Here is a 14,778-nt window from a genome sequence, read left to right on the forward strand (position 1 = left end):
AAAGTCAATATGGGATACTGCATTAATTCAGTTCAAGTAGTATATGGACATGCATTATCCATGAAGAAAATGTTAAAGTTAACAGATAAACATATATTTGCTTTCCTACATGACTGCATGCCTTCACCGTAGATAAGAGTGAAGAAGAAATTTGAATGGGCAAAATTGTTTTATGATAATAAGATTGATTATGTATCTAATTCGAACGATAAATTCTCTCTTTTGCATGTCTATGTATCTAGCTTTATAAACAACTAACCCTGTACAAAATGCAATTTGAAACCGCAATAAAATATTTCTGGAAGCTAAATCAATTTACAAGCAACAGGAAGTAGGTTTATGTTTTGTGACAACTGCTATATTAATGATTACATGCTTTTTGTTATTGCATGTATGTAATTCGCAAGAATTAGGCAAACAAATGCTGAGTGATCAACTATTCTGCATGGAGCACACTTATTTTCTTTATAAATATGTAATCGTTTATTTTGCATAAATATTTTCACGGATTAAGACATGATGGAAGTTATTTTCAATAGCATCCATGTAATTATACAAAGTGACTCAAATTGAACATGCAAATGTCACTACACTGGACACAACTCTTCATATGAAATGTTACTGCTCCTTTGATGTTTCAGGATTTTGTTTTTCAATAACTTCCAGCGCCATATTTAATTTTATTCACATTCACAAACAGCATTAAAAGCTGAAGTTGGTCATTGAAGTATAGAGTTCAATATTTAGTTAGTAATATGTAATTGTATTTATTCATGTCCTGCCCTGTGTCTCCAGTTCAGTGAGTCACCGGGACACTTGTATGACATTGGGAGAACAATTAAAAGTTTAATTTTATTCACAAATGCCACTCGTGCTGCGTGCGCACGCACCCTGTGACGTCGCACAGGGGCCACTTGGCTGTGGACTCGTCGACGCCCAGCGGCAGTAAAGCTTAAAGTCAGACGGTGAAGGGCGTCGGGCCGAAGTTTGGCCCTCAACGCGCTCATCATGCTGAAAGCAGTTTCCTCTCTCAGGGGCCGTTATGTGTTAACAGCGCAGTCCAGTCCCTGGTCCGGTTCGGTCAAATTCCACTTGGAAAGTGGTGAGTTAATTGGTTTATTATGCTCTGTGAATGCTACGTGCACAAACTAAACATGGGGTGAATTTTAATTAATTAACTAATTAATTTTGTTCCAGAAAACGTTCCGACCTCCTACCCGAAAAAAAGTGACTCATTGCAAAATGATCTACCAATTATGTCACGAAAAGCATTTGTCTGATGGCACACCGTGAACTAAACAACGTAAAACGTTTAAATGCCCAAATAAATGTGGAGGGATGCAATAGCCAAGGACACATCAGTGTGTCACTATTGCTTTTGGTTTGATTGGGTTTGAGGTGATATGGTTTATTGCAGGACTGTTGTGTTGCACTGCATTAGTTTGAGCATTATTCAAGCTTATCAAGTCCCATTTGATAGTGTGACCTAAAGATGAGTATCCAGGTACAAGTCAATTGCAGCATAAGGTGTTTGCGATAGAATATTTCAGTCACCGGACTGGACCAGTGCTCATTCCATCTCACATTTTCCAACCACAAGTTTACAGGCAGGACTTTATCCTGTGTTACACAATGCAGGGTCATGGTGAATGTATTTGGTTGAGAGTGCAAGCCAAGTGTGAGGCAGATTATATAACGAAAGTCTGATTTTTACTTAAACAATAACAGCATTAACACCAAATTAAAAGTGTACATCTGTCGGTCTGTAGATAATAAGGGGAAATCATTTTAGCGACCTCTGGGTAAAATGTCACTGAGAGTAAAGCTTTGATCGGCCAATTACCGCTGTCCGCTCATGTAGTTCCTCAGAGAATACATGTCTCTTTTACCTCACTGTCTGAACTTCAATCTCTTTTGTTTCACAGGTGCATTATGTCAGAAATCCACCCTCAAGCCCCGTCCCACAGACGTCCCGGATATGCCCCCATGCATTTTACAACCAGAGGAATACACGGTAATAAAGAACAATATCCTCCAGGAATTCAGCGTCTCTGTCTCGCACAGTTGGACCTTGTAATTACAAATCGCCAAGTAATTCATATAAAATGTAGATATTGTACTGACATTGACTGTAACTCCTGCACTGTGTATTTGTCTCTGCCCAGGGTATGTCCAAAGAGCGGATGATGGAGATCCGCAGGCAGAACTGCAACCCCATGGTCATGAAGGTTACCAACTATAAGAAGCCAGTGTTCATCCACCAGGGATACATGCAGTGGCTGTGGGATGTGGACGGGAAGCGGTACCTGGATCTATTTGCTTGTGTGGCTACTGTCAGTGTGGGCCACTGCCACCCGTAAGGGCCTTTTTTTCTTTACTGTGTCGCTGACTAAATATACAGTTCAGAATAAAAACAATCATTTCAATTCTTATATCTGATTTCTGACATCTGTGGGTACAGGAAAGTAGTAGCAGCTGCAGAGAAGCAGCTGAAGAGAGTGTGGCACACTACAAACATCTACGTCAACCCTCCTCTCCATGAGTACTGTGAGAAACTAGCTTCCTACTTCCCAGATCCTCTCAAGGTACATCGAGGGATTATTTTCTCCTCTCAGCTGAGACCAGCATCCCGGTTAAATACGTGGGCTAACTTCAAATGTCTGCTGGTCTCGGTGTCCCCGTCCAGGTGGTATATCTGACCAACAGTGGCTCAGAAGCCAATGACCTGGCCATGCTGATGGCTCGACTTCACACAAGAAACTTTGACATCATCACTTTCAGGTACAAGTCTTTTTCATGAATCATGACGTCACAATTACATAATAAATATACGAAAGTGCAGAAGTGTTTTTTTTCTTTTTTTTTATCTAATAGTAATGGCTAAAAAAAGACATTACGTAAAAATAAGTAACACAAGATTTCGTTTTAAAAAGCTAAAGATTTTAATTCACAGGCTGTGTTAACCTTTTTTTCCCCAGATATTAGATATGAGGTAGTATGTCCCTTTTCCACATTAATGCAAGATCCTATTTGTACAAACATAGCTACTTCTATAACAACAGCAGATTACAAAGTTTATGTTTTCAGCTCCTACTCGGGAATATGAAAAAAAAAATGTCTTGAAAGTCTGTTTAAATATCATTATTATATTCATTCAGCATTTCACAAATTGTTACACTTTCAAGCTAAATGAGCAAAATGTTTGATTGCTTTTCCTCTTCCAGAGGCTCATACCACGGTGGCAGCCAACAGACCCTGGGTCTCACCTCCAACGTAGCATACAAATACCCCGTCGCCAATGGTTTGGGCTGCACAAATGTATGTATGCATGAATATACTACAGTGCCATATTAAAAGTACACAAAACTGATGATGCACAATATAATTTATATTCAAATAAAAGGTGAATATAGGATATGGGAATTTAATTTACTGTTTGCGTTGCCGCTAATTAGTTTTTTTGTATTCTCACGGCCTCTTCGTGCATATGTTCAGTGCATTAATGAACTCATTCGATTCCACAATGTTTTGAAGTTGGGAAATGCTGTGGCTAGTTTCATGAATTTGTGTCGTGTACATTCTGAGTGACTGTTGCTGTCATGTTGATCTCGCCGACTCGGTTTCTGCCCAAACAAACAGACCATGTGTCCCGATGTGTTCAGAGGTCCGTGGGGAGGAAGCCACTGCAGGGACTCTCCTGTGCAGACCAACAGAGAATGTGGGTGCGCCCAAGGTACTTAAGTTATGGACAGTTACAATTCATTTTTCAAGTTTCTTTCTCTAATATCTGATTTAAAGTCATCAGCAATAAAACAGCTCAGCTCTAACCCTGAAAAGTCCAAAGTCTCCCACTGTTGATCATTTACCATTTTCCATCATTTGCAACCTGCAAAATGTATCTACACGTGTTTATACAAAACAAACAACCGTTAAGCTTATGTAATGTGACATTGCTATCAGTCAATAACAACTCTGCTGCCGGGCTTTGGATATCGTATGTGTACAGATTGTAAAGCCCTCTGAGGCAAATTTGTAATTTGTGATATTGGGCTATACAAAATAAACTGAATTGAATTGAAATTGTTTTAAATGTGGACAATTAGGACAACATTTGGATCATGGTGATTGTAACACCCACATATTAATCCACAAAAATACAATACAAACGCAAAAATATTCAAATTTGATGGAAATAGTGAAATCTCAACAACAACAAAAAGGTGTTTTGTATTTGTTCACAAATTGAGGATCTAACTATGTGACTGATTTTGGTTATATTTAACTTTCATTCATTTATAAGCTGTGAACCATGTGGTATTCTATAATTTCTTCATTATACTATTTTCTGGAAAGATGATTAACAATATTTTGCCTGTAGCTTTTGTATTAAGAGTAGCATTACCCTTTGTATGTATACAAAGCTAATACCTGTATTAGTTTCAAATGAACCCTGTGTTTGATCCCACAGGACATTGCATGGCTAAAGACCAGTACATTGGACAGCTCAAGGAGACGTTTCAGACTAGTGTCCCGAGTCAAATTGCTGCTTTCTTCGGAGAGCCGATTCAGGTAATTTCTTTTGTGGAGAAATACAAGAAATGTTGTAGTGTCAATGTGTTGTTAATGTTTTTACCTGTCTGATCTGTTGCTTTGTCACAATGGATATTAACATTGTGGGTCGCACGTCTTTATACAGTAATAGCAGGTAATTGATTAATTTATTTCCTAAATCAGTACTACTTAGTATGCCATCCATGTTCATTGTTGCTGGTGTTGGGACTGTGGTATGTGAGTGTGTTTGATTTGTACAGGGAGCCGGAGGAGCTGTGCAGTACCCTAAAAGCTACCTAAAGGAGGCTTACAAACTTGTAAGAGAGAGAGGAGGGATCTGCATTGCTGATGAGGTTAGATACACGTTTCATATGTTTTAAAAGATTTGTTCTGGATGTTCTATTTATAACTTAAGCAATATTGTTTGTACAATAAATACATTATGATTGATTTGGAGATTTGTTTCCTGCCAAGTTGCTGAATGTAAGTCCAATATTCATTGAACTGCACTTTAGCTAACAAATTAATGTTCCACTTTGCTCAACAACTAACTTCTAACTTTGCCTGTCTGCCGTTTAGTTCTGGGCAGGAAGTAAAGAGTGAGTTCTTAGAGCGTTTCGGTAAAAGCAGCTTCCTGCTGCTGCTGCTGGACACAAAGTTGATGATAGGGAAGAGACCCTGAAACAGTCTTTGGAGCCGAGAAGAACTGCAGACCGTGATCATTCCCACTACCAATACAAATAAAATACAAATTCTGAGCATTGCAGGTTCAAGAAAAAGTGAGAAGAGAATAAAAAAAATCGTCTTTTTTGCACCCGTCAGGTCCAGACTGGATTTGGGCGAACAGGAAGCCACTTCTGGGGGTTCCAAGGTCACGACGTCATTCCTGATATGGTTACAATGGCGAAGGGCATTGGCAATGGATTCCCAATGGGAGCCATTGTTACAACAAAAGGTGAGATAATAGCCTAAGACTGCTTGTATGTTCATAAAATAATAACAACAGTTATAAGTGAGTGTGAAAAAGTGTATTGTTCTTCATTATTTCCACTATTAAATTGGCAAGACGCATGGGAAGACATGACAACGTGGTTTCCCAGATAGGGATGTTTCAAGCAGATTTATTTTGTGAGTTCAGAGTTTGCACTCTCTCCACTAAACATGCTCAAAACAGCCTCATTATTTAAAGAAGCAGCGATTCGAGGTGTGAGCTTGTTTATTACATGTGTTTCCCAGAAATTGCGTCCTCGTTTGGCAAGGGGCTTCACTTCAACACCTTTGGAGGAAATCCTTTGGCTTGTGCTGTCGCTTCGTCAGTGCTCGATGTAAGAATTCATCTTCTGCTTTTAAATCAACCACTTTTTCCATGTATTTCTGCAAAGTATTATTGTATCTGAAAAAAAAAAAAAACGAAGTAACAACTCAAACACGGCTCACGTATTGTTACGTTCCAGACGATCGCCGAAGACGGCGCGCAGCAGTCCAGTCTTACTGTGGGAACCTATCTGATGACGGAACTGGCAAAACTCAGAGACAAGTATGAGATCATCGGCGACGTCCGTGGAAAAGGCCTGCAGATTGGTGTGGAAATGGTCAAAGACAAGGTATTTACTTTGTAACAAAAGTGATGCTCAGCTCGCATGCTTGAGCAGCGTGTGCATGCCGGGCCTCCCTGGGGCATGGTTCAGCAGTGCCCTAGTTAACCATTAGCTGGCGCAGCAGTGACCCTCTGTAATTGGGAAGAAAACAATCTCAGCTGCAGTGAATGCATTTTTTTTGCTTGTTGATAATGGCAGATATTCTATTTCTAAAGAGACAAAAAAATAAAACAAGACAGCTGTCCTTTCATGGGACCGCACCATCGCATTCAAGTCGACCAATTTGTCTGGCATGGTCACATGAAACAGGGCTTCTAAAGGGAGAACTAACGCCAATCAGCACCAGGGGCGGGACTAACACCTTTGTAATGCCGTGCCGTTATGATCCACTTGATTTCCCAAATAATTTGACAAATTCCTTATTCCATTATTTGTGAACACCACAAAATGATGTCAAGTAGCAAGGAGAATGATATCCAAATGTATGATACCTATAGCCAACAAATGACAACTGCAATGGCGAGAAATAAAATTCAAAAGCTAAAACTACAGCCCCTGAGCATCAAATTGAGTCTCCAGAATAACGAAATAAAAAAGAACATGTCCGAATCTTTCGGTGTCCCTCACAAAGAAACCATCTCCATCTTCCATGTCAGAAAATGCCATTCTCATATTCAGATGTATAACCTCTCGAGCCAATGAGGTGAGGCACTTGAGTCACAATCATAACATTATTTGACAAACAGTTGCGCAGCGTTCTTTACAGCTATCGCTATGGTTACCGTAACACATCCAGCCTCGTTCATCCTTTCACCTCCTCTCCGTCGCCCACAGGCCAGCAGAGACCCGCTGCCTCTGGAGGCAATGAGTGAGATCTTCGAGGACATAAAGGACATGGGAGTGCTGATCGGGAAAGGAGGACTCTATGGACAGGTAACAGCACTCACCTTCTCTCTCGCACCACTTTTTGCCAAGTCAGCATGTGGTATAAACACAGCTGGCAACGACATCACCACGCTTCTTGTTTTGTTGAGAACAAAGTTAGATTTTCACGCTGCATCATCACAGACCCATGATGCTTTTGGTAGTGGATTGACAAAATGATTCACCCTGATAACACCTTTCAATATGGATTCATATTATGAACATTGCTGCTTAACATATATTCCATAAATGTCAGCTCTGCCTTTACTAAGTGACACTGAATGGACATGTCCATGAGCTCCCTTCTTGTTTTTCTACCCACTTTAGACCTTCCGCATCCAACCACCAATGTGCATCACGATGGAGGACGCAGAGTTCTTCCTGGACATTTTTAACAAGTCCATCCACAACTACATGGAAAGAAAATAAAGGTCAAACCTACCTTCTGCCTTTGCAGTAATAATACGTTTTAACCCCATTCAACTATGTTGTAATTAAAATACTTGAATCATTAAAAGCTAGGGTTCTCTTGCTGGTTTCTCCAGTGTGACCGACACAAGATTTAATACACCTCACTGGGCAAATAATGAAAAATGTAAATATGTAATAATAATAATAATCTTGTACCGTGTCTTTTATGACAACTGAATTGAAGATCACTTTACTTGTTTCCATCTGCTGAATCATGCTTGGATGTAACTGTAATTTCTGAACACATGCTTTGTTGCTGATCATAGATGTGAATGTAATAATAATAATAATAAATCTGTGAACTTGAAGCAACCTTGTGGTGTTACACATTGTCCAAATACAAGAGTACTGTCCCCAAACAAACGCTCCATGAGACATTGAACTGTGCTGGATGCAAAATGTAACCCAAGAAGCATGACTATAATAACTATAATGTCTGACTATAATAACTGCACTACTAATCCAAATATGAAAACCAGAGCCAGGGCATTTAAGGACTTGACTCATCTGTGCAGTCCGTCTACCATGAATACTTATATGCTTCCAACTCTTTTTAATACCAAAACTATTGACAAATGAGTGCCGTTACTTTCTCAAATGATTTGCCTCTCTACCAGCTGTTAATATTCAGACAAGGGAAAGTTTTTCCATACAGGTGTCTAATCTCCCAGAGGAATCCCATCCGTTAGTAGTTAGACAACTTTCATGGCAAATTTACAAATACTCTCCTAAATAAAACACTAAGTTATTTGTACAGTTGTATAGTTTGTTGAACATGGCAATTTAGTTAAAATCTAATAGATAAAAGAAAGAAAAATATGATAGAGGACGGGGATATGGAAGGTATGTGTGGTCGAGCAGCGGTATGTTGTTATTGAGTATTCTTTAGGAAACCTAAGGGGTTGTGGACACCATGATGAGGGATTCTGCAACTCGTCAGGTGCAGCCAGACGCCATGACAACCGTCATCAATGTAGCTGCCAGTTTTGTGCAGAGCAAGCAGTCACACTAACTCACCTCAGTGGGGGAGGTCTTCTCCGGCCTCAAACAGGAAAGAACCGGCACCACCCAAAATATCTGGCCTTTCTCCCAAACCTAATCGGTGAGCATGTTGAGAGGAAATCTAGAGACGACTGGTTACACATTTATCATCTGTGACGTTTCAGAGGAATCATTGTAGTTTGGTCGGATCAGGGGACCATTGGCTGCTCACTGGCCACCCATCCGTGACACTTTTTAGAAAAGGATGAGCCTGAAGTAAGTGTGCTGCCAAGTGTAAGAGGGTGAAGGGTAAAAGCTGTTGATTCATTCAGTGACGATGCAGATGGAAAGACATTAAGCAATGTGAACAATTGCTCAACCCTTCAGTGCTAATTTCTCACTAGAACATTTGTTTAATGTAACATATAGTTGTGCTTTGAAATATTTGCTTGCGTCTCACCAACAAGACATAATAAATGTAAACATATACGGTGATTTAGTGTCAGAAATGGTTAGTAGAGGTATTAATGCAAATCATTCCAGAGTTTGTCATATAAATACCAACATGCAGTATCACCTTTATTTATTTTTTTATGATGCAGTAATACCGCCACAGAGCTCTTCATGACACACCAAGAGACGTTAGTTCCAAAGCAGTAAAGGATGTGATGATAAAATGTCTCCTACTCACAGCCTGTAGGTTTCTATAAGCACAGAGACGTTCATAAGTTACTGGGAAATGCACCGAGAGTCTCAATCGCACAAACACCTTGTCTCACGCAACAGGCTTATTGGGTAATTTAAAAAAAAACTAAAAAAAAACTATTCCCTGGGAGTCAACCAACCGGTCCATAAAAAGTCCACTTTCAAAAGGCTTCTTTAAGTTCACCTTCCCAGAGTTCCCTGTGTCCCTGATGAAGAGGTGTTATCTGTTCTTCTTCTTGTCTTTTTTGCTCTTGCTCACGGAGCTGTGAGGAGCGTTCGAGGAGGCAGCGATGGCGTGACCGCTGGTCTTCAGGTGGTCAAACAACTTGTTTCTTGTGGAGAACTCGCCGTCGCAGGTCACACAGCGGAGGATTATTTCACTCTGGAGGTGGAAATGTGATTTCATAACATAAGCAGGGATGTCGTTCTAACAGTAAATAATGTAATAAGGTTATTTTTTGATAACTCAAAAAGGAATGGTAAAGTAAAAAAACGGATGCCGTTAAACTGACAAGTGGGGGACGCATGTGTAAGCAGAAGAGATTTGTAAGGATAAAATGATAAATGATAAATACAGACCACTCCCACAAATCCTTGTAAACAAACCTCAGGAATCTGTTCTCCTCCTGTGTTTGACTTGACACTCTTTGGTTGGTCCTTTCCTCCTCCTTTTTTTCCTTTCGTCTTCCCAGAGCTGCTGAGGCAAATAATTCACATTCTTAGCTACAACGCATACACCATTTAATCTAAAACTCTAATCCTGACACATAATTCCGGAAATAACTGGGTTGAATCACACTTATTCCACACACTGCCACAGCAGTTCTCCTCACCTCTACGGAGCATTTTTGTAATTTAATTTCCAACAGGCGGTTGTTTCCAGCATAAAGGCTCCACTAAACTAACGGTTCACTACCTGCAAAGCAACAACTAACAGACAGCGTTAGACTGACTGGTGAACTGGACCGACCTCTTGACTTCTGTAGGAGGGGGATCATCCTGCTTCTCAGGCTGTGTTGTGTTCTCTGACGTCTCGGGGGCGTCGTCCTCACAGGTGGTCAGGGTTGGCTTCTCCACTTTCTCCTCCACTCCCTCCACCACTTCTTCCACTACTTTTTCCTCCACTTCCTCTGGAGCACTCTGCCGTGGAGGAGGATGACATGAACAGACAAGGCTTTTTAGAGTCACTTCACACTTAACCATACACAGCTTCTGGAAGAAAGAAAAGATAATACTCACATGTACTACTTTCTGCTGTTTCTTTTTTCTCTTTTGCTTTTTGGAGAGCCTGAGTAAGTGAAAAAATAAATGTCATAAATTATGTAAAATGTCGATGCGTCATCAGGTTATTCCAACAGCCCTGATAACCAGGTGAAAGGCAAGAAAGCTACACACTTTTGTCTAGGCTTGTCTTCCTCATCCTCTTCCTCCTCATCCTCCTCATTCTCCGCCTCTATTCCCTCCTTTCCGTTTACGTTAAGACCAAATGAATCGTCCTCTACCTCCATCTGTTGTCGTAGCAACGCCACCAGCTCACGGTGCTTTTTGGATTTTCCATGGTTTTTCATACTGTACAAAGGAAAGGAAATGGAAGAATGAAAATAAACCTAAACTGCATTAAAAACAGATTTAACAGTGTGTGAAGTGCATGAACACCCTTTGCAGAACTAACATAATCAATTAAAAATGATTGACATTTCTCCATGGAACAGCTACATTAAGGAATTAAACCCAGAGTGAGAAAGCTAAACCAAAATGCAGACAACAAAAGCAAAATGTCTAAATAACATCGTCATTCAAGTTTATTATGAGATTTTCTCCATTGTTTAAGAACTAAAATCTCTTCACCACAGAAATGAAATATTGCTCAGTTGCAATCAGTTCGTGGTGAAGTGATTTACAACTCCATATATTTCCTGTCATATACATCAGAGCGTAGAGTCAGCCACAACAGGCCTACTATGAACACTTTGGATTAAAATAAGCTTTGTGTTTAATGCCGCGCTGAAATCAATAACGCATTGTGTTACGTTGCTAAGAAGCATTCACGGCTTCTAGGTCGAGGGGACAGCTGTAGGTGGAGTGAGTCAAAGGTTACTCACGCTTTATCTGATTTGAAGGATTTGTCACAGGCTGGGCAGAACAGATCATCATAATAATCAATTGTCAGTTTGTCTCCGTCCAGCTGCTCTGCTTCAGTGAATGAATATATATGGATTGAAAAAAATAAATAGATTAGATTAAAAAGGCCCCAGACACACAAAGAACCAGACAAGTACTTCACTGACAATCAACTTCTATTCAAACATAAAATCTGTGAAAATTGCAGAGTTATTACCCGCTGTAATCTTATATTCAAACTGCAAATGACTTTGTACAAACACAGCCTGATAGGATACTGTAACAATGTCTTAAACTGTTTTTAATTTAGAGGAACAGAAGACAAACAGGGGGCTCTGAAAGTGTGTCCAATGTCTCACAAGATCAGAGTGTTACGGTGCCACAAAAATCATTAAAACAGACAAATAAATGAGGCTTAAATCTCCAACATCTCACTGACCTCCTCCTTTTTCACCGTTCTTCTCACGCATGTCCATATCCAGCTCGTCTTCCTCACTCTCTGACACATCCCCAAACTCCTCTCCGTACTGAGCCTCTATCTGCTGCAGCTCCTTCTCAAGTTCAGACATGGCCGCCCAGCTCTGCTCCTTGTACTCCTCCACCTGTCTGGGACACACAGTACAGTATTAGGGGTATAAGGTAAGAAAACTTGAGCAATATAAATGTCACATTTACCCATCCACGACCTACTTGGCCTGGCTGAGCTTCTGCTGCCGCCTCTGCGCCTCCACCTTCTTGATCTTCTCAGCGTTCTGCTCCTCCACCAGCTTCCTGTGGGCCTGCACGCGGCGGTCACGCTTGCGAACAAAAGCGACAAGTTGACGCACAAGCTCGTTGCGCTCTTTCCGGGCCTTTTCTCTGGTCTTCTTGTTCTCCTTCTCCATAGCCCGTTTCTCCCAGCGGTTGGAGGCCTGCCTAGTGTCGAACTCCTCCTTCCAGGCAAAGTTTTTACGAGTGCAGAAGCTCTGCCAGTAGCCATAAAACATGTGAACTACCTGTAATTTGCAACGGGAGAGTGATTAAGTATGCAAGCCGACTAACAGGGTTTAATAATATTTTAGTCTTCCTATTCTTGTTTTTTTTTTTTTCACAGAAAACATACTATTTTATTCACGGGACTGAATTGTTTAAAGAACTCTTACATCATCCAACCATGAGAGTTTTACGTGCAGTGCTGGCTTACGCTGTCATAGTCACTCTGTGAGTCTCCGAAGGGAGTAAACTCCTCTTCTTCCTCTTCATCCACCTTGCCATGCTCCATCTCCTCCTTAACAATGGATTCAAAGAGGTTCCTGTAGACTGTGTAAAAGCCCTAAGGGACAGAGAGCAGATCAAAACGAGAGAATACTTAATGAGAAAATAAATGTTTTCGAGTTGCACAATTAATTTGCTTTCCCCCAGAGTCCTGAAGGATGAACACGCCACCACGTAGCAGAACCGCAAGTCCTGTGAGGTGTCCTCATAGTGCTTGGAATTCAATCCAAAAAGATTCTATCTGGGTTTCATTCAAATCTCTATTTTATTCCTGTGCGGTTCTGGTAGACTAGAAAAGCACTGTACAGGTCCATTTAGACTGTCTGTGGGTTCTTGCATACTTTTTAAAAAGGAACCTGGCACAATTCCAAGCTTGTCCACATTCCTGCAGATGGGGTAAACGTTGTTATTGTCTTTTATCAGCCTTTTGATCATCTCACAACTGCATCCTCTTACTTGTACCATCTACAAACAAGGATAGAAAGTCTGACGTGTTATTTACTTGTGCGGTGCCACGACTCCTGGGAAACATCGTCTTATTGTGGTTAAATCGGAAGCTTTTCTTTTCTTTCTCTCATCAGCATATACCAGACAAAGCACACAATATATTGGGCGATGTTGTCCAAATATCATATGGTGACACTATTGATTCAAGTTTCTTTAGCAGACTGAGATCCCAATAACCCCGGTTGAAGGTTTTGATGTGACCATAAGAGCTTACCTTCTCGTCATCTCCCAAGCCGGAGTAGCACGTGACCGTGAAGTACTGCAGCAGGTCAATGCTGTTATCTTCATAATCTCCACTGATTCCTCCTTTCAGCAGAGCATCCCTGTGATTGTCATACCTGCCACACAGGAGACAGTGGCATCAAACCCAGAAGCACCAAGTTGACCCACAAAAAAACAGCGAATAACATGTTGGGACTCTTTAGTACTCACCATGCTCTCTCCTGGGGATCGCTCAGGACATCATAAGCTGCTTGAATCAGCTTAAACTGCTCCGCTGCATCATCCGCATTGTCCAAGTTTTTATCTGGAAATTTCAGACGGAAACCACCAGCTGTTGTTAAAATAAAAACCTTAAAACGAAATATAATGACAGCATCACATACTGCTGCAAGAACAACAAACTGAAAGTACAGGGAACAATATACCAATCTACAACATCACAAGTGTTTGCGTTCTGTTAGTGTGGTTTCCCTCAGGAGCATAAATGCAGTGCCTCTAGTGCATTTCAGAGGTGGGCTAAATAGTGTACTTTTACGACAGCAGCGTCACACTTATTGGAATAGCGTTAGCTAGCTTGAGAGGTCAATGCATGATATTCTACCACAATTTACCGGGGTGCCATTTCAACGCTAATTTACGATACGCCTTCTTCAAGTCGCCGTCTCCCGCGTCTCGTTTCACATCCAAGATTTCGTAGTGACACTTCATCGTGAACCGACTAGAATAGATGACGTTACTCGGTAAAGATGCTCCTCACGTTGTCCCAGACGGAGCTAACCGCAGCGTGTAAGCTAGCTAGCTATCCTAACCGCAGCATGCTAGCAACCGGGAAACAGCTCTGTGATCTCTGAAATGATCCAGACTTGTCGGGCTGTAGTAACACTAGTGTAGTAAAATATTACATATTTAAATAAACACAATGTCCTTTATCAAAGACCGCTTATGTGCGCTAAGTTACTTTCCGACCGGTTGCTAGGAGCATAAGCCATATCTGTACAGTGTGGTGCCGGTAAATCTCGCGAGAATTGACAGGAAGCTGTAACCACGTGTTGCTGCCCTCTACTGTTCATCTTAAGTCGCTACTTCTGCCGTATTGTGAGGCTCTACTCGCTCGGAACAAGGACCATTGTGGTGATTAAACACTAAACAATATAAATTAATTAACTGACAATGAACACGTTATGTTTATGTTCACAGTTCTGATTCTGTATGTTGTCCTCCACTACTTCATGACATATGTAAATCAACCACTAGATTGTTAACTAATTACTATACATGTTGACTACCGCAACTCTCCATTTATTTCACTGCTGTGGTGAATCTGGGATTGTAGATTGATTATAAGGTATCACAGATGCCAGCTTACTGTCATTAGTTATAATCATAGACTGTATTTAGGTTATAATACCATGATGCTCTCTAGTGGTGAGGGACACTTGCATTC

At 40.8% G+C, this 14,778-nt stretch overlaps 2 protein-coding genes across 2 annotated transcripts; one reads left to right on the forward strand and one right to left on the reverse strand.

Annotated features, from left to right (window-relative positions):
• The first annotated feature begins 957 nt into the window (after positions 1 to 957).
• Positions 958 to 7,821, forward strand: agxt2 (alanine--glyoxylate aminotransferase 2). The gene is made up of 14 exons (XM_034546831.1): positions 958 to 1,102; positions 1,926 to 2,014; positions 2,166 to 2,356; positions 2,462 to 2,585; positions 2,687 to 2,781; positions 3,225 to 3,318; positions 3,640 to 3,733; positions 4,469 to 4,569; positions 4,812 to 4,904; positions 5,374 to 5,506; positions 5,788 to 5,876; positions 6,006 to 6,155; positions 6,984 to 7,082; positions 7,401 to 7,821. The coding sequence occupies exons 1-14, from the start codon at positions 1,009 to 1,011 to the stop codon at positions 7,500 to 7,502; spliced, it is 1,548 nt and encodes a 515-aa protein (XP_034402722.1). The 5' UTR covers positions 958 to 1,008; the 3' UTR covers positions 7,503 to 7,821.
• A 1,249-nt stretch (positions 7,822 to 9,070) lies between these two features.
• On the reverse strand, positions 9,071 to 14,737 carry dnajc21 (DnaJ heat shock protein family (Hsp40) member C21). Its single transcript, XM_034546461.1, has 12 exons — positions 13,946 to 14,737; positions 13,545 to 13,638; positions 13,327 to 13,450; positions 12,535 to 12,663; positions 12,042 to 12,346; positions 11,791 to 11,957; positions 11,333 to 11,423; positions 10,626 to 10,799; positions 10,470 to 10,518; positions 10,201 to 10,370; positions 9,837 to 9,927; positions 9,071 to 9,612 (listed from the first exon to the last, which is right to left on the reverse strand). Exons 1-12 carry the CDS (start codon positions 14,040 to 14,042, stop codon positions 9,451 to 9,453), a joined length of 1,653 nt encoding a protein of 550 aa, XP_034402352.1. The 5' UTR covers positions 14,043 to 14,737; the 3' UTR covers positions 9,071 to 9,450.
• Positions 14,738 to 14,778: the final 41 nt, after the last annotated feature.

This window comes from Cyclopterus lumpus, chromosome 12, assembly GCF_009769545.1.
Source record: "Cyclopterus lumpus isolate fCycLum1 chromosome 12, fCycLum1.pri, whole genome shotgun sequence".
NCBI classification, from domain to species: domain Eukaryota; kingdom Metazoa; phylum Chordata; class Actinopteri; order Perciformes; family Cyclopteridae; genus Cyclopterus; species Cyclopterus lumpus.